This window comes from Tinamus guttatus, unplaced genomic scaffold, assembly GCF_059628265.1.
Source record: "Tinamus guttatus ecotype Peru unplaced genomic scaffold, ASM5962826v1 Tinamus_guttatus_pri_ptg000208l, whole genome shotgun sequence".
NCBI lineage: Eukaryota > Metazoa > Chordata > Aves > Tinamiformes > Tinamidae > Tinamus > Tinamus guttatus.
The window spans coordinates 5,510,477-5,528,913 of NW_028288742.1; the positions used below are offsets into that span (position 1 = coordinate 5,510,477).

The window sequence follows — 18,437 nt, forward strand, 5'->3', positions numbered from 1 at the left end:
GATATTAGAACGCCGACCGCATGCACAAGATGTGGTGTGGGGGCTGTGAAAAGGATTTGGGCTTCACAGGCAGCAAGCACCTCACTGCAGACCTACAGTGCCTACCTGGAGGCAAAAAGATCCTATAGTTGTTAGATATAAAAACAGGCAGATAGGGAAGTAAAGGAAGGAGATGACTTTAGCCTCTCTTTAGGGCATTAGCAGAGAGTCTTGTACTGTATATGTGATTCTGGAGCCTATATTTTAAGTAGACTATTGAAATTTGCAGACAGTATGAAAGACTGCCACAGATGCTGACAGCTAGCGAGCATGAATTGCACAGAAATGGTATGAGACTTTGAGCAGTATTTGTGCCTCTTGCTCAGCAGCAGCAGTCTTGTATTACAATATATTTAAATTAGATGAATAAGCTTTTTAAGATTGCTGTGTATTCGGTGGAGAAGAGGACATCACTATGTACCTTGCATCTCCCCTTCTGGAGGTTCCAGATTATCTCCACTGCAGTGAATGGGGTTGGTTGGAAAGAACTGCATTTCGTTTTCCTAAAGACTTACAAACATCCAAGTCTTTCATGGGACCAAAAAAAAAATATATTTGATGCATTAGCTGAGAGAACCTTTCACAGTGATCCTCCACGGTGATGCCTCCAAAGACTTGGATACATACGTGTATGTGGCCGGATACTGTTTGCATGGAAAATAGGATTGCTAGGGAGTGGTAAAGCCAAAGATGAAACTACAAACTACATGAAGTGAAGCTCCTTAAAATAACATTGACATTGAATTGTATGCCACTGTGTAAAAGAGGAAAGATCCTATGCTCTTTCATGCTTAAATTGGTGTTTTTTTTTTTTTTTTTTTTTTTAGGAATTAGTTTCATTTGATCAAGAAAAGCAAATCCTAGAGCCTGGTCAGCCTCAGCTTTCTCCTGGGATTTCAACAATTAACCTGCATCCACAATTTCCAGGTAGCTTATTTGGACTTTTCTTTTAGTAAGAGACAGTGCTTACAGTCCTTCAATGAAATGGAAAATAATGTTTGTAACAGAGATTAATGAAAAAATGGCTACAGTTTAACAGGGAGTTCTTACATAAGCAGAATACAAAAATATAAGAAAAGGGAAAAAAAAAAAGAAAAAAGCATGGAAGTAAAAGTGGGAGGAATCAGCAGGTATTAGTTGGAGACATTTTAAGAGGCAAAGATAGATATTGTAGGCAGAGGTGATAACATGGAAAAATCTGGAGTATGTACATGAAAAATTTAATGTCAGCAAAGCTGAGACCTATCTCTTTCAAGATGAAGCTTAAGTCCTTTCTTTATGCCCAACTTCAGCGGCAAAAGTTTGAGCATTTTATTTGCTTTCTTTAGCACCTTAGTTCTTTTTTTGTAAGAGTTGGGACAAGAGAAAATCACCTTATACTCTTTTTTTTTTTTTTTCTCCTACTTCAGCTCTAAGCAGAGTAAATTAATGAAAAGCTCTGTTGTGTCTGGCTAGTTCAGTATCACTTGTGAATGCTGTGAGGGTTTGGGGGGCTTTTTTTTGGATGTGATTGATTTCCATTCCGTGTCACACAGTAGTGATTGAGAAAACATCTCCTCCTCTGCCTGTGGAAGTTGCTCCTGAAGTCTCCACTTCGAGTGCAAGTCAAGTAATTGCACCTACTCAAGTTACAGGTATTGTACTTCTTTTTTAGAATTAAAAGAAATAATGTGTGACTGTGAGTTCCTGGCATTATAACTTGTTCCACTCTAGTATTTAAATAGCAAGTTTAGCTGTAGGAAATATTGAAAGGAATACTCCATGGAGAGATGCAAAGAAAGGGTACAGAACAACACAGAGAACAGTGTGCTATTAGCAGATCTGGGATGGACCTTCCCAGTGTACAGTTGCCACTTTTTTGCCAACAAAAAAACATTAGATACAAACATTAATAATTCTGCTTCAGATTACCTGATTTGCAGCTGGCAAGACACTGACGTTCACTGATGCAGGCTGGGCAAAATCACAAAACAAGTCAACAGCAACCAGTTGGAAGAAACTGTCTGAGGAGTAACAAAGTTCACTGTCATGTTGTCCGAGTTGTCAGAAATTCAAAATGTGAAAGTCAGAGAGAGAAATGGGATGGAGAGGAGCCTACATATGTTTTTTTTCTATTGTTCAAGACTACCAAGAAGCCTCTGAAGGTAGAGAATATGATGAACATTAGATGACAATGAAGGTTTGAGTCATGTGAAAACACTGATAAAGAAGCAGTATCACCTGATACTGTGGGATACTAAATCAAGGGTTGTAGGCTAAAAAAATATATATTATTAAAAACAAAACAGAGATCTCAAGACAGAACAATTCTGCCAGATGCAAGATGTAGTGATAGATGATGACTTTCACTCACAGTCTGTCTGCCAGGTAGGTAACAATAATAAAAGTGCTTTCTAGCCAAGACAGCAGGATTCAGCAGGACATCATTATTCTCATTTTTGTCCCTTGTCTCAGTTGTCCCTTGTTAGAAACAGTCACTGTTTGCCTTTTTTTTTCTTGCTTAAAATTTTGCTATAAATTTGTGAACAGAATGTTAGTGTGATGTATATGATTACACAAGACATTTGCAATATCGAAGTGTCTGATCTCTCATGATAATTCTAGCAGAAGCTTTAAAGTGACTGGAAGATACATGTAAATACTTCAGTATACATTATTTTATGTAATAGAGGTGTCTAGGCCTACCAGGAAGTTCTCTGGTTTGCATCTGGACATGTTTGAGTAAAAAAATAACTCTTAAAAGATGACTTTTCTTCATGCAGACATGACCAGCGTGTGCATTTTTGATCTGCCTGCAGCTTGTACAGGGTGCATGTCACCCTGCTATCTGAGGTATTATTCTCCTGAATTTTCTGACAGAACAGAGAAACGATCTTGTCGTCTGTAAGCACTGAGCTGCCTGATCTGATTACTTTGAATAGCAGTTTGTCAGTCCCCTTAGAAAGCTCTATGAATGGTAAACGTCAGTGCAGAATTTGGCAGTCAGCCGTGCCCTGGCTGTGCCCCCTCTGCCAGCTCCCTCCCCGCCTCTGTGCAGGAAAGGGAAGTTACACCTCTGGGTACCCTCCATCAGTTAGGAAAAAATTGCAGTTTTCCATGTTCTGCTGCTCTTTCGCTTTCTCAGGGAAAAAAAAAAAAAAGAGTGGAATTGCTGTGTGCTGCAAAGGAGGTTAATTAGGTTACTTGTTATAACTCCTAAATGAGACGACCTATTGTTTTGAAACAGTTCCAGGGCGATACATTTCATTTAGGAGATAGCAAAGAACAAATGGGGTAAGATTTGCAGAACAAAATAGTAGGATAAAAACACTGACTGTTGATAAAGTGTTTCCACTACCTTAAATCTGCACTGTCAGAGTTGGTTAAATTTCATTTTAACCTATTTCTAAGTAGACTGGATTAATAATTCTTTAGGAAGCATGACACTTTCAAAATTACCATTTCATATTGTTATATAGCCTTAATTTAAATTGCCGCTAATCACAGTCATTATTTTTTTTTTTGCAGTAATATATTTCATTTGAGAATTTTTGAAACTACTGTAAAGGTTTAGCAGCCAGTACTGCCCAATCTGAATCTCCTTTTCTTACAAAATATGTTAACAAATACATATTCCGTAAGAATAAGAAACCCTCCAGAGTTATTTTCTTAACCTTGTCTGAGAAGATTAAATTGCATAATTTTTTGTTTTTATACTATCTTCATTTTAGTCCTTTTTTTTTATGTACCTAAATCTTGGATAGTACATGAAACTATGTCACTAAGGAAATATGAGATGTTTTTCTAGATCTTCCAGATAAGTTCCTCTTACGAAACTGTGGATTTACCAACTTGATTTACAGTTGCTTCCCAGCCAGGTCTTTCCATTCGAGTTGCAGAATATTGCACTTACTGAACTATCTCGCCGAGTTTAATGTTAAGAATTTTTATGTTTGCTTGCTTAGAAATCAACGAGTGTACAGTTAATCCTGATATCTGTGGAGCAGGACATTGTGTTAATCTGCCTGTGGGATACACTTGCATCTGCTACGAGGGATACAAACTTAACGATCAGCAGACAAAATGCTCGGGTATGAATGGACACTTTCAAAGCTCTGAAATAATTCTGCTTTGAAATGCTTGATGTGTAGAGTCTGATCTTACCAACGGTCGTGTGCAACTGAGCAGTTGGGAGTTGCATCCTCTACTGAGTGCTTCCCAACTACAAAGAAAAATAAGGTTTTTTTTTAATGTCAGAATTTCCAAATTAAGTCTCTGATAGCCTTTCAGCCACTCTTCACTGAACATAAATTTAATTAAAGTTGAATGAAAGCCTTTCCATTGTGAGATGAGACCAAAAAAAAGTAGTGAGGCAGATCGTCTCTTCTCTACATTGAGTATCTATAATCCTCAGAAACAAATCTCCAAAAAGGTTATCTTTTGGAGGAAAAAATAACCAAAGTAGTGCTTATTTCTCAGAAAAGATGACTTGTCCCTTCCTAGCCACCTGCCTGCAGCTGAACTGAATCTGTCATTTTGTTAGTTTTTTTCCTTCCAACCTTCTTCTAAAAAGGAGAAAGTAAGTCATAAATATCCCAGAAGCACATGAGGAGATTTGGGATACAAGGTCTTGTTCTCCTTCAAAGCTAATAAGCCCTCTTGGGGGTCTGAAGAGTGTGAGACTGCCCAGACTGGCTTTGTGTGAGCCAGTTCAGATCTGTAGCAGTGCCTTGCCTTTGCCCAGATGATGCCAGTTCCTCTGTCACACTGATCATGGGGAGGTTATTAACTGAAGTTTTCAATTTATATACTGCCAACTTTTCATGCTGCCAAAAGTAGCTTCACCCTAGTACCTGTGCTAGTACATGGTGAAATTACAATATTACAAGACAATTTACACACTTACACACAGCCAAATGGCAACTTAAAATCCTTCTATTTATGCTTGCAGCTTATGCTCAGTTCGCCTTCAGGGTAGTGACTTGAACAGTATCAGTTCATGGTCTTCAGGCCAGTGCCCCCTTCATATATTCTAAGACAATAGGAGTGCAAATGTTTTTTTGCAATCAAAACTATATAATGCATCATTTTATGTGGGTCTCAGAGAGGAAAACACTACCCTTTCAGATAATTATAGTTAACAAGATCAGTCTCTTCAAAAGCTTGAGATGGTGTGCACAAAAATACATTATCTTGTAACAACTAAATGTTATTCTGTAGTCTTATATTTTTATTTCTTTTGTAGATATTAACGAGTGTAATCAGATGCCCCATCTCTGTTCCCTTGGACGCTGTGAAAATACTGAAGGAAGTTTCCTGTGTATTTGCCAAGCTGGATTTATGGCCAGTGAAGATGGAACTGACTGCGTTGGTAATTATTGGTCTTCCTTATAAAAAAGAAAGATGAATCAAGAAACTTATCCAAAACTCAGTGAAGTCCCTTTTCATTTTTTTCCCTCAATGTCATTGGTACTGGACTGGTGCCTGAAAATGTTTAACTGTTTCTCACCAAGTATTGTGGAGATGAAAGTATTTGAGTGGCTTCTACTGATTTGCAAAACTGTCCGTTCTTGAGAAACAAGATTTTATTCAATATCATTTTTTTATTTAGGAAAACTATCAGGCAGAACAAGCACCTTCTGAATTCGCCAGTACAAATACCAAATACTTGCTTTCAGTCATTAGCCCCCTGACAGGCCATAGGTTTAAATACAGAATCACAGAATCTTACGATTGAAAAAGACCCTCAAGATCCTTGAGTCCAACCGTAAGCCCTTCAACACCAGGCCCAGTTAATCCATGCCCCTACGTGCCTCATCTGCACCTTTTTTGAGCATAGCTGCAAGCAACCATGGACTCCCTAGACCGATAGAGATGGGCTGAGAGGGTTGTGATCTTCATAGAGTGAGCACTGCCCTGGGCATGACGCTCACTCCGCGAGATGCTCTGCATTTGCAACCACGTGGCTGCTCCCTGCCCCTCTTCCTGCTGCCAGGTCGTTTCTAGAGCTCATTCTGTCTGATTTTACAAGCTGCAAGTCGAGATGGAACTGCTCACTAGGAACAGCTGTGGAGCTGCAGCTTGCAAACAGCTTGCAAATCCAAGCGTGTTTTACTTATTTATTTATGTTTAATTAGAGCAGGTTTAGGAGAGAGACAAGCATTTTGTGCTTTCATGATGAAGTTTCTCTTATTTTCTCTTCTCCATCTCCTCAGATTTTGATGAATGTTCAAGACCTCACACTTGTGGGGAAGGCTTCTGTATAAATACTGTTGGCTCATACAGATGTGAATATTGTGACAGTGGATACCAAATGAACAGAAGAGGTGAATGTGAAGGTGGGTTTGGAGTCTTCACCAGTAACAGTGCTGTAACATGTGCTGAGCCAAACAACTGCAATAGGAGGAGCCGTTTGTTCATGTTGACTGTAGTGTTATTGACTGCTGTTTCTGATCTCAACAGAAAACTTTGTGTGCTACTTTATTTTTTGAATGAATCTGACTGTTAGTTGGAAATATTAAAATATTTCATCTTCAGAATAGATTTTTTTCAAGATTTGCATAATATTTTTCTACCTAATACACTCATTTAATTCATTTTAATCTCCATTTGCTATTTGTTTTCAGACGGATATCTTGTCATGGTAGTTTTATATCTATTTGTGCTCGGAGTTCCCTCCTCCCCATCACACTCTGTGCTTATTTCTGTGGGTAATTTCTCTAGCTTAATCTTTCTGCCAGATATGTCTCCCAGCTACTTTTTGCATTTAATTTGCCTTCAGGTCATGTAACTTTCTCCTGTACAGCAGCTGAAGATGTCATAATATTCAAAAAGGGCCTTGCTTGTATCAACAGAACGGTGCCAAACATTCCTGCTGCTTGGGGTGGTTGGCAGGGCTTGCTCTTGAAGGGAGGCTCAGAGCCCAGGCTGGAGCTGCAAAGGGAGGATTCTCACAGGGTGCAAGCAACAAGAAACGCTTCTGAATTCTCCCAAGCACTTCCAGTTGTTTGGTGTCTGGATCTGCAATTCAGTTCCTACTAGCTAGACTTAAGACACTGCAAAGCAGTTCCCCCACTACAAATACAACCCCAAATGGCTTGTGGCCCAGGACAGCTACATGAGGGGGGAGAATGCTGCAGAATCCCCTAAGCACAAGGAAGCAACAGGACCCTCCTCCCTGTCCGCTGACAACACTTCTGCTTCCGCAAAGATTCATCGTTTCTCTTTTCTCCGATGTTAATAATAGACAGCAAATGATAGATTTTGTTTATTTCATTTGGGAAATATATATCTACCAGATACTTCATGTTACAAGACATCCGACCTTCAAAATTTCACATTGCTTTTCAATATAATATTTTTGCCTTTTTGTTGTTATTTTCCTCTCTAATTTCAACAATGATTGTGCAATGGGGAATTAAACAGTTAAAACATTTAATTAAACAGCTATTTCGTTTTAAATATAGTTTTATTCATGTGCTAGTCCTAGTTACTTAGGATAACCTGAAGTTGCTGTGGATATATTTGCTGTTCTGAACTTGGCTTGAAAATTCATTTGCCTATTTGAGTAATTTTTTTTTTTTACATATTTATTTATTTATTTATTTATTTTACCTACACTACTCTTAAAATTGCTTCCTCCACATCTTGTCTGTCAGTAGGCAATCCACTTGACTTAAATAGACTAGGAGTCATAATATCACAGTGCATCAAATTTCTCATTAGCCTGTTTTTTAGTTATGCAGTGTTAGTCTTCTATCATTTAACTGAATAATATATAATTCTCAAAACCAAAATCTCTGTTGAAAGCTATTTAAGGTTGCTTAAGGGGCGGAAAAAAAACCCTCCTACACTAATCTGTCAAACCAAGGGGATGACACATTTAGGAATCATTTCACCACGTCATTACACCTACACAGTATAGTCACCATCCTGGCAGATCCCAGATTTCCCCAATCACTCCCTTCCACCGCAGCAGCAGGAATGGGGCACAGTTTGCTGGTGCTGGACCCACGTTGGTCCTGCCTTCAGGCTTTACATGCAGCAGCTGAAGTCCCAGCCCCAGGGGCGTGAGGAGCACAGGCTGCGCTTGCCTTGAGCAGCAAGCGCCCTTCGTCCTTCCAGGCAGCAGGAGTGTGTGCCCAGCAGGCTGTATTTCACCCTAAACATTACCAGCCTCTTCTCCAAAGCCCCACAGAGCTGTAGGTACTGCATGGGGTTTCCTTCAGACAAATTAACTCCTCCTCTCCATAAACAATTTATTTGCTTACCATTGACACAGGTGTATTGATGGTGCCTATATTATGTGACTGCTGCCTAGCTATAGGACATGGGAAGATTCACAGCAAATTCTTACTTGCTTTGAAAATCCAGAGCTGCATTTTTTTTTTTTTTTTTTTTACTGCAATGGGCTTTCAGAGTCTCCTGAGAGTGACTATAGGAGGTACCTCAGGACATTTCAGTATAGTAAAAGGGGTGACATTAACAGAGATATCCATGCCCATCTAATCCTGGAGTCTGATCTGCTGTATCCTGTGGAGAGTCTGCCTCAAAGTGCCATAGAAAATTCAGATTCAGTTACATAAACCATTGTCTAATTTATTTCTCAAGGATATGTCCTTTCACTAGTACAAATTTGTACTAAGTTGGACCTTGGTGGGCCTCTGACTGCAAGTACACAACTTTTTAAAGTGTATTAGTAAGCCATACACAGAGCCAGAATAATCAGATCAGTTTTCTGTTCAGTGTTCTTTTATTATTCTGACCTACATTTTATTTTCTCTATTACAGATATTGATGAATGTCAGACCCCAACAACTTGTCCAGATGCACAGTGCATTAATGCTCCTGGCTCTTACCAGTGCATTCCTTGCAGAGTGGGATTCAGAGGCTGGAATGGACAGTGCCACGGTACGTTCAGTGCCCTGCAAGGAAGCAGTGACTAATTGAGAGAGATGGCAAAGAGCAAATGCACACATTGTGCGAGAAGAAACTAAAGGATTTTGCAGCTCTGAGTGCCACTTCCTGGGGCACTGCTGGAAACATAAATTGAGCTTCAGCTGAGAAGGATATCATATCTGTTGTGGGCCTTCCTTTCTGCTCTCTGTGTATACCTGTGTGCTCTACTTTTGACAGCTGGGAATTTATGACATAACCACGTTACCTAAATGTTGATTTGCCTCACTGCTGAATTTGGGCCTCTCTCTTCTAACAGATGCTCAGATCCAAGCACTGAGCATATCACACACGCTAAGATCAAGGCATATGTGATTTATTCAGTGAAAGCCTTCTGAAAGAGTAGGGAACTGAGACTACTCCTGCAGCAGGGCAGCAGCGCTCTCGTAGCGCGAGGGCCGTGGCTCTGCCCTGTCACGGGTTTGGAGGATTGTTTGCGTTAGGTTTGGAGGTTATAGGCTCAAGAAAAGAAAGAGGAGCTATAGATAATCTGAAATATGGATGATAATGGTGATTTCCGTTGTGCCTGGGGACACATGGGCCTTTGACCATCTGATTGTAGAGGAACCTCTAAATTAGAGTCATGATAAGTTAATCTGAGGAAAATAGTTGCAGTTGATATGCATAAAAGCTAACAGCAGTTATAATGGTGAAACTTTAAATCTCTAGAGTTGCCTAAATGACTTAAATGCTTCAAATAATCAACAATTTTACTCTTTTATGTTGATAGATTTTGTATGCTTTGCGGTGGCAAAAGATAGGATAATTGAGAGTAATACAGTTTCTGGCATATAATAGCAAATGAGGTTTATTTTTTTGCTGCCTCACTGAAGCTAAAAAAAATTACAGCATTTTCCATACAAACAGGGACACCTGTTTGCTATTAACAACACCCCCAAAGTAAATTAAATTTGAAAATGAGCCTTTTATTTTTTAAACACCTCTAGGAGAAAAACAGCGTTGATTATTTTAGAACATTGAATTAATTCTCACATGGTTTGTGATGGAAGCTGTTACTTATTTATCCACTTGTATTTTTGTTGTTGTTTTTTTGCTTTATTTTCTGCAAGTTGCATTCAGGAAGAATTCCTGAAAAGAAGTTTCTTTGGTAGAAATATTGCAGTTCTTGGGTTAACTTGAGAGTGGTCTGTCCAGTTCCATTGTCTTCACCTCAGGGAATGCTGAAAATAGACATCTATGCATAGATTATAGAAGAAAAAATATTTCAAATCCCCCTGTAAATAAAAGCTGGCTTCTCACTGGAGCAAGAGTTCCAGGCAATGAGCAGCAAGGGTTGGAAAACTGACCAGAGGAAATGCTTTCAACGTGGTCTGAGAGAGAGCAGCTTCCAACGCAGCCTTGCCAGCATGAGCTGGGTCTGCAGTAGACTTTTCCTGCACTGTTCCTTGCAATGGCAAAAGGATTAGTGATAATGCCTACATTATCACTAATTGATAATGTTTACATTATGGTTGGCAGCTGTTAGTGCTTTTATCACACAGTCATTTTAACCTTTCTAAGAGTAAAAGTGTGTAATGCAAGAATAAATGTGCCAGCACTTGCTCGCCTCTTGTCTACACTAAAGTTGCACTGACTTAAGCCATTGTGGGGTAATTATTGCTAACATGATCTTATTTCAGGTAAGGATGATTTGAATGTGGTTGGTTCATAGCACTAGTACTATTTAAAAATATATGTTTATTAGCATAAACTAAGCCTTGCAATATTGAGGTGAGAACATCAGTTTAGTCACATGGGCAGTAACTAGAGTTGAGTGTTTGAGGACAAGCCAAGCCCAAGTTTAAACTCTTTCAATTAAAATCAGGGTTACCACAGAAGTGACAGAGAGAAGCTTCTTACAATCATGCTTACTGCAGATTTTAAATATATTCACAAGCTCAATTGAAAGAGGATTGTATGCAGAAGAATACTTCCTTATATACTAATGCTTGCTATGTATTCACAGATGTAGATGAATGTCAGTATGGCAATCTCTGTACGAATGGACATTGTGAAAACATTGAGGGCTCTTTCAGATGTTCTTGTGGCCAAGGTTTCAAACTCTCTGCAGCAGAGGATCAATGCGAAGGTAGGAAGGAATATGACTAAAATTGCTAACATTGCATGTGACTATTAGAAAATGTGTTTTTATCTAGCTTTATATCTCTTACTAGAGAAAGAGCAGAAGTACAATACAGAACCTAAATAACTAAAACTAAATAAGCCAAAAATGTAAGAATAAAGATTTCCAAGTTACAGCTTCCATGGGCACACTGTGTGCTTTGTGATTTGTTATAAAACATCCGAGGTCAAAAAGCTAATCAATACCACGTAGTATTTATATTAGTGAATTGACATTCCTGCTAAATGTTTGACATTTGCATTGTTTTAGAGGCTTGAGGACCTTGTTTTCTCTGCCATAAACTTTTAGCATAGCATTTACTTGCTTTTCTGCCTGCCTGTCTGCCTTAATGTGAGATAGGAAATCAAAAAAACAGGCAACACTCAGCTTGGAGCCCAGGAGCGCCTGTTGAATACAGAGCTGAGGCCTGCAGTGGTATCTCTGCATTTCTAGCAGTACTTTTAGTAGAGAAACTAGTGTCAGAACTCTAAGTAACAGTCCCTGTGCCTCCAGGGTGTCAGATCCTGCATTTCTTCTGCATCTAAAATTCTCATCATGACAGTGCCAATGAACCCGGAGTAGGTCTGAAGTCAGAACGGAGAAGGCTAGAGGGCTTGCAGGAGCTGTGGCCATCCCTGTGCTTCTTGAACAGCAGGCACAGCTTTCACAAGGCTGGGAGCTGTGGAAGCACACAAAAACCTGGAGGAGTTTCTTCTAAGATTTTTTTTCCACTTTTTTCTTCTGTAAGTGTTTGGCTATAGCACCAAACACAGTCAGACTTCTGAGTGCTGGAATAATACAATAAAAATACATGATCGTTCGTTTAAATTTGTCAGGACATTTGAAACAAAACATGAGTGTAAGTTAAGTGTCTTGAGTGAGTTAAATGTGCTGCCCAGGACGCAGAACAGCCTGGTCTTGGGGAAAGTATGTAGACAAAGTTTGACTGCTTCCTCGGAGCCTTTCATGGAAAAGGGCCCTTGCCAAGCTCAGCTGGCATGTGCACATGGTCTTTCTTAAAGAGCACTCTTCTAAAGGGCAGCCCTGGCTCCACAGCACTGTGTACATGCTTGGATGCTTCATGCAGCAAAGACTTCAGCGATCCTTAAATTTAAAACTTCTGCGGTCGCAGGGGACCATTACTCAAGAGGTCAGACTACATAGCCATAACACAGACCTGAAAACCCTCATTGAGCAACTTCCTGCTGTTTGAAGCAGATACATTTTTAGAAGACATTCAGCCTCGCTTAAATTCTAGAAGTGACCAAGAACCTACCCTATCGATTTAATTACAGTTTGTTAGTTTTATAAATAAGAAGGAGAAACAGGCTTCCTAACTCAGACAGGACATATACTGTGTTCTGAACTTAAAGCATTGCTCCCCTTTGGCGTGTTGGGATTTTCATAGGAAAATTTAAGTTTGCTGTTCAAATCCATCTGTTAACCCAGGCTGACCCCAGGTTGTGAGAACTGGAGTGTTGAGGAAGTGGAGAGACACTACCCTATACTTAGAGGTTTAATACTGTTACAAAGTCGAGCATTAAAAGAAGCCTTAATATACAACTTTAAAAATGCAGCAGCCCGGCAGTGTGCAGCTGAACACCCCACCCTGCTGAAAGGTGGTGATCCTGCTGGAAAGTATTTTGTGGGTTTTGCTGACTCACCGGAGCCGCTGGCTTGTGTCCTTTGCCAGGCAGAAGAGAAACAAGGGATGCTCTCAAGCTGTGTGTGTGTGGAGCTGCGTGCGCAGAGGGGTTGGAGCTGAAAGCAGGCAGCCTGTGGAAAAGGTTCATCCCGTCCTTCTGCCAGCTCTCATGCCTTATGTCGACCATCTGCAATCAGATGGAGAGAAGGGGAGCTTTCTTTTGGCACTCGGCTTGGCTGCTTTGTTCAGAGTTGGTTAGTGCACCGCTTGGTTAGCACTTGGTGTTTTCAGATGCGTTACGTTGTCACTGTCCCTTCTGCCGCAGACGTAGACGAGTGCCAGCAGCAGTCGCTCTGTGTGAATGGACGCTGCAGGAACACGGAAGGGTCTTTCAGATGTATTTGCAGCCAAGGTTACGTGTTAGCATCCACTGGAGATCAATGTGAAGGTAAGGTCATAGGCTTAAGGTACTGTTTTTTGTTCTTGTTTTCTTTCTTCAGTAAGATCCTAAGTATTTCAGCTTTAGCCCCTTAGAGAGAAATTCTTTCAAGGATGAGGCAGAAAAATATGTTGTTCCTCTTTTTTATTTTTCTCAGTACTTTGCTCTCAACCATTTAATGGACTCTGCCTAAACAGACACACGTTTAATGGATTCTCAGAAACAGCTCCTGATACCCTTATAAATACAAGAAATCAGCATCTATGTTTCTCAGAATAAGAGTGGGAGAGCAATTGAGTGTCCTCACCAAGATCAATCAAGTCTTTTCAAAACTCATTATTCAGATTCTGACACAGAGATCTGTGTGCGATTCTCGATTACCAAAGTTTCTACGGCATGCACTGTTGGCATGCGGGTCTGCTTAAGTTAAAACTTCTCTAGCTGGTAGCCAGCTCCAAGCTGTAGCCACCCCCCACAATCCCGGTTGTGCACTGGCAGGAGAAAATAACATAGTTTCATAGAATCATAGAATGCTTAAGGTTGGAAGGGACCTCTAGAGGTCATCTAGTCCAACCCCCCTGCACACGCAGGGTCACCTAGAGCACGTGGCACAGGACTCCGTCCAAGCGGGTTTTGAAGATCTCCAGAGAAGGAGACTCCACAACCTCTCTGGGCAGCCTGTTCCAGTGCTCTGTCACCCTCACTGTTAAAAAATTTTTCCTTAAGTTCCTGTGGAACTTTTGGTGCTTCAGTTTGTGGCCATTACCTCTAGTTCTGTCGGTGTCTGCCGCTGAAAAGAAGCCAGCACCATCCTCCTCGCTGCCTCCCTGGAGGTACTTATAGACACTGATCAGGTCCCCTCTCAGCCTTCTCTTCTCCAGGCTGAACAGGCCCAGCTCCCTCAGCCTCTCCTCATAGGGCAGATGTTCCAGGCCCCTGATCATCCTTGTGGCCCTGTGCTGGACTCTCTCCAGCAGCTCCACATCCCTCTTGTACTGTGGAGCCCAGAACTGGACACAATACTCCAGATGTGGCCTCACCAGGGCTGAGTAGAGGGGCAGGATCACCTCCCTCGACCTGCTGGAGACACTCTTCTTAACACACCCCAGGATCCCATTGGCCTTCTTGGCCATGGGGGCACACTGCTGCCTCATGGTCAACTTGTCGTCCACCATGATGCCCACGTCCCTCTCTGCAGAGCTGCTCTCCAGAAGGTCAGTCCCCAGCCTGTACTGGTGTCTGGGGTTATTCCTCCCCAGGTGCAGGACCTTGCACTTGGCCTTGTTGAATTGCATGAGGTTTTTCACCACCCAGTTGTCCAGTCTGTCCAGGTCCCTCTGGATGGCAGCGCAGCCCTCTGGGGTATCAGCTACTCCTCCCAGTTTGGTATCATCAGCAAACTTGCTGAGGGAGCACTCTGTGCCTTCATCCAGGTCATTGATGAGTAAATTGAACAGGACTGGACCAAGGACTGACCCCTGGGGGACCCCGCTAGCTACAGGCCTCCAACTAGACTCAGCACCGCTGATCACCACCCTTTGAGCTCTGCCATCCAGCCAGTTCCTAATCCACCTCACTGTGCACTCATCTATCCCACACTTCTGGAGCTTGTCCAGGAGGATGTTGTGAGGGACGGTGTCAAAAGCCTTGGTGAAGTCGAGATAGACGACATCCACCGCTCTCCCCTCATCTATCCAACCGGTTATTCCATCATAGAAGGCTATCAGATTAGTCGAGCAAGATTTCCCCTTGGTGAATCCATGCTGACTACTCTTGAGCACCTTCTCATCTTGCATGTGCCCAGAGACAAGAATGTACTGGAGCTCACAACTTCTACTGTTTGAGAAGGCAGCCTACGTAGTGACCTTGTGAAACAAAACATGAGAGGTAAAAGATGTATAGCAAACATAGGGAGAAATATGGGTTACAGAAAACAGACGTTTATTTCAAGGATTCTCCCTCTATCCTTTGTCTTGGAGCCTTCTGTACCACCTGGATATATTGCTTAAGTTGGAGTCACTTTTGCTGTGCTATTCCTGATCTCCCTCAGCATGCCAGATCACCTACGAGCCAGCTCCAGGACAGATTCTACCTCAGTTGCGTCCTTATCTCCCACCCTAGGGAAAAGAACTCTCTCAGTTAAGTTCTCGCCACACGTGTGGTATTAGCACAAATAAACTTTCCAATCTGTAATATGCTCCTTGTGACTGCTGATAAGGATAAGAAACACACAGCTCCTTTCTCCACACCGTGCTCTAGCAGGCAGTTAGCACCCTCTCACCCACAGCAGTGGGTCAGGAATCCTCCTTTTGAAGTGATCCAAACGGATCCCCTGAGCCAAGCCAGTGCTGTCCTCTCAAGACAAACCTATCGTGCCAGATATTATCAGTGCTGGTAATGTGGATTGTCCGTGTTTAGCGAGTGACAATATGTCTTGAAATTTTCACCAGAAAGGTACAGGACAATCTTACAGTCTTATCAGTCTGATATTCTTCACTTCTAAGATCTCATCTTAGAAGAACTTAACAAGATCTTGTCAGAGCTTCTGGCAGAAAACAGCATCACTTGCACCAGCTTTAAGGAATGTAGACTGACGATACGAGGACTTGAAACTTGTGTACTTTCATCAGGCTTCAGGCTTTCATGATCGGAGTCCCACTTCTTGGGGTCTTCTGGAAGGCTTCAGAGATCTTGACAGCCAGAATTGTCCTAGATGTGCACCTGTGAAGGGTGGTAAAAGGACTAAAGATCTCAAGCAATCTGAGACAAGTTACTGTCTCAGATTTTTCTCTGGGTTTTTGTGTAGGAGCTGAGTTGTGAAGAGAGAGGGAAGGTTTGTCTCATATCAAAATAACGCATTTTGACTGTATTTGGCAGAAACATATTCTTGTTGTGGGGCTTGGCATTAAATCAGCGTGAGGGGGCTGTTAATTTTTTCTTATGCTCCCAGTTAAATTTAATTGCTGGTTTAAATAAACCACAATTTGTTTCTCAGTTGAAACTGATTTTAAAACATATGTTTTTTGAAGAGTCACAGCTTTATAAGAATTAAGTGCCATTTTATCTGTAATAACATTCAGTTGCATAAGAAAGTTATCTTTATTTCTTAGTTTTTATCTAATATACTGAATCTCAAGAACAGATAAGCTTTGATATATGGAGTCAGCTTCCCAGAGATAAATGTAGAAAAAGTTCTTGTCATTTTTAATTGCTATTGTTGTTAGTTCCTGCAAAGCAGGAAATGTCACAATTCTAATCAACTAAAATCCATTCTTAAGAAGTCAGAATAATCAAAAGGCAGTAGAAAAAATTCTTTGATAACTTTTTTTCAAAGGAAAGTAACTGACTTATCGGATTAATAGACTCAATTAGTTACAAGGCAGAACACTGTGGATGCCTGTAAACGTTCCTTAGGAGCTGTTTTGTTTGTCCAATTTTTTTAATTTCCATTTGTTTTATAACTAGAGGCGTGCTCATGAAGTGCTCTGTGACATCTTTAGCTTCAGTGGAACAAAACTACATAATATCACTCGAACATAGGCACCTGCTGAGTTAACCTTGCACCAGAAAACTGTGAGCTGTCCCCTTTACTGGGGTTGTCTTTAAACCCTTTGAAAATGATAGGAAGAAGAGACTCTAGGTGGAGAGCACGGAATTATTTTCATCAGTTTCAGTGTTTTGTGGAGCAGATGCTTCTGTATAATGAGCAGAGCCCCCTTGACTGTAGTGTGGCTATGATGAATCGTGCACCTACAGGATGCGAGTCACGGTGTAGTTTTGTTAGTTCTCGTTTCAGAACCTTTCAGCTGCCCTGCAGGGAAAAACGTACCTAGAAAATCCTTGGATGGACAGCACAGGAAGGCATTTTACAAGAGGGCACCAGGGGGGAGTGCTGTGGTTATATGCTCTAAAAATAAAATACCATATATGTTTGTAATGCAAACATGGAGAACAATTTTTTAAAAAACAGTATTGGGAAAGTTGTTATTCTCCTGTTCCAGAAACGTTTGATTGCTTTCTCTGCAGCATGTAGCCTGAAACTTGCCCTGCTAGTGTGTCAGTCAGCACGTTCATCCCATGGATGCTGGGACACCAGCTCTAGCTGTAGGGCTGACGCTTGTCCTGGGAACAGGGCATGGAGGCAGTGAGGAGCTAGACCCTTCCTGCCCTGGCTCTTGAGCTGGGTTTAAGGCTTGGGAGCAGCACTACGCAAAAGCCTGACCCGAGTTGCTCGTGCATTGTGTGAACTGCCCCTGGAAAAGCCCCATCAGCACAGCTGCATAGGCAGAGCAGCCCGTGGTCTTCGTACCTTCTGCCTGGGAAGCTGCTTTGTAAGTGGCCTCCAGAGCCATGTGCAGTGCTGGTGTGACACACCAGCTGTGTACGGGCTTGCAAGTGCTCTGCGGGACATCTGAGCCAGAAACTTGCTCTCTGCATGTCCAAATAAGTCCAAAACTACAAATAAGTATCACTAGATGTTTTCTTTTGTGTGTTTCTGCCTTCTAAATGTACAGCTGCTTGACTTTTCTTGTTAATCGTAATACTGTAACACCGCAGTCACTGCTAAAGTAGGGGAGACATTTGTATAAAGATCCGTTGTGGTGGCTTTCACTAGAGGTAGAGATGGCACATGTTTAGTCGTGCTTGCTTGCTTGACATGCAAACTCAAATTCTGGACTCTTCCAGAAATGCAGAAAGTGTGAGAATATGATGAAAAATAAAATGAAAAGACATTCACAAAGTGTAGTAAACTTGATTTCCTCCCTTTCCTCCCACTTCACGTTGCTACATTAGATCAATATGTCACTGTTAAAAGTTCAGTCGCTTTTTATACATCATCTAATTATTCCGTTATGTATTTGTTTCAGATGTTGATGAATGCCTTCAAGATGGTGATATTTGCTCAGGAGGAAACTGCGTGAATACTGAAGGGTCTTATGAATGCACTTGTCCAGATGGTTTCCAGCAGATAGCCCACAGGGGATGTCAAGGTATGGCATAGCTGTAAAAAAATACATGGATTGTCACTATAGATGTGCAAGTTTATGATAACTTGTGAAAGTCACAGACCATGATAAAGAGGAGACACTCACGTTGCTATGATCTCTAGTGTTTTTTTTTTTCTTTTCTCACTTAGTGTTGTAAATATATGCTGAGAAACTATTTCAGCAGCTTTAACACAAAACAGGTTTGTAACAGAAAAGAAAATTTGCATGATGACACAGAGATACAGTGCTGCATTTTCCCAAATCCTGGGA

At 41.3% G+C, this 18,437-nt stretch overlaps 1 protein-coding gene across 5 annotated transcripts in view; it reads left to right on the forward strand.

Annotated features, from left to right (window-relative positions):
- The window catches only part of LTBP1 (latent transforming growth factor beta binding protein 1), a 184,405-nt gene that overhangs the window by 121,732 nt on the left and 44,236 nt on the right, over positions 1 to 18,437 (forward strand). For 3 of the 5 annotated variants that reach the window (XM_088524191.1, XM_088524193.1, XM_088524195.1), the window contains 9 exons: positions 867 to 966; positions 1,578 to 1,673; positions 3,984 to 4,109; positions 5,264 to 5,389; positions 6,234 to 6,356; positions 8,809 to 8,928; positions 10,940 to 11,062; positions 13,066 to 13,188; positions 18,048 to 18,170. In XM_088524191.1, the coding sequence (XP_088380317.1) occupies positions 867 to 966; positions 1,578 to 1,673; positions 3,984 to 4,109; positions 5,264 to 5,389; positions 6,234 to 6,356; positions 8,809 to 8,928; positions 10,940 to 11,062; positions 13,066 to 13,188; positions 18,048 to 18,170 (1,060 nt within the window). Of the gene's footprint in view, positions 1 to 866; positions 967 to 1,574; positions 1,674 to 3,983; positions 4,110 to 5,263; positions 5,390 to 6,233; positions 6,357 to 8,808; positions 8,929 to 10,939; positions 11,063 to 13,065; positions 13,189 to 18,047; positions 18,171 to 18,437 lie in introns of all 5 variants that reach the window. The other 2 variants (XM_088524194.1, XM_088524192.1) reach the window with 1 other exon arrangement.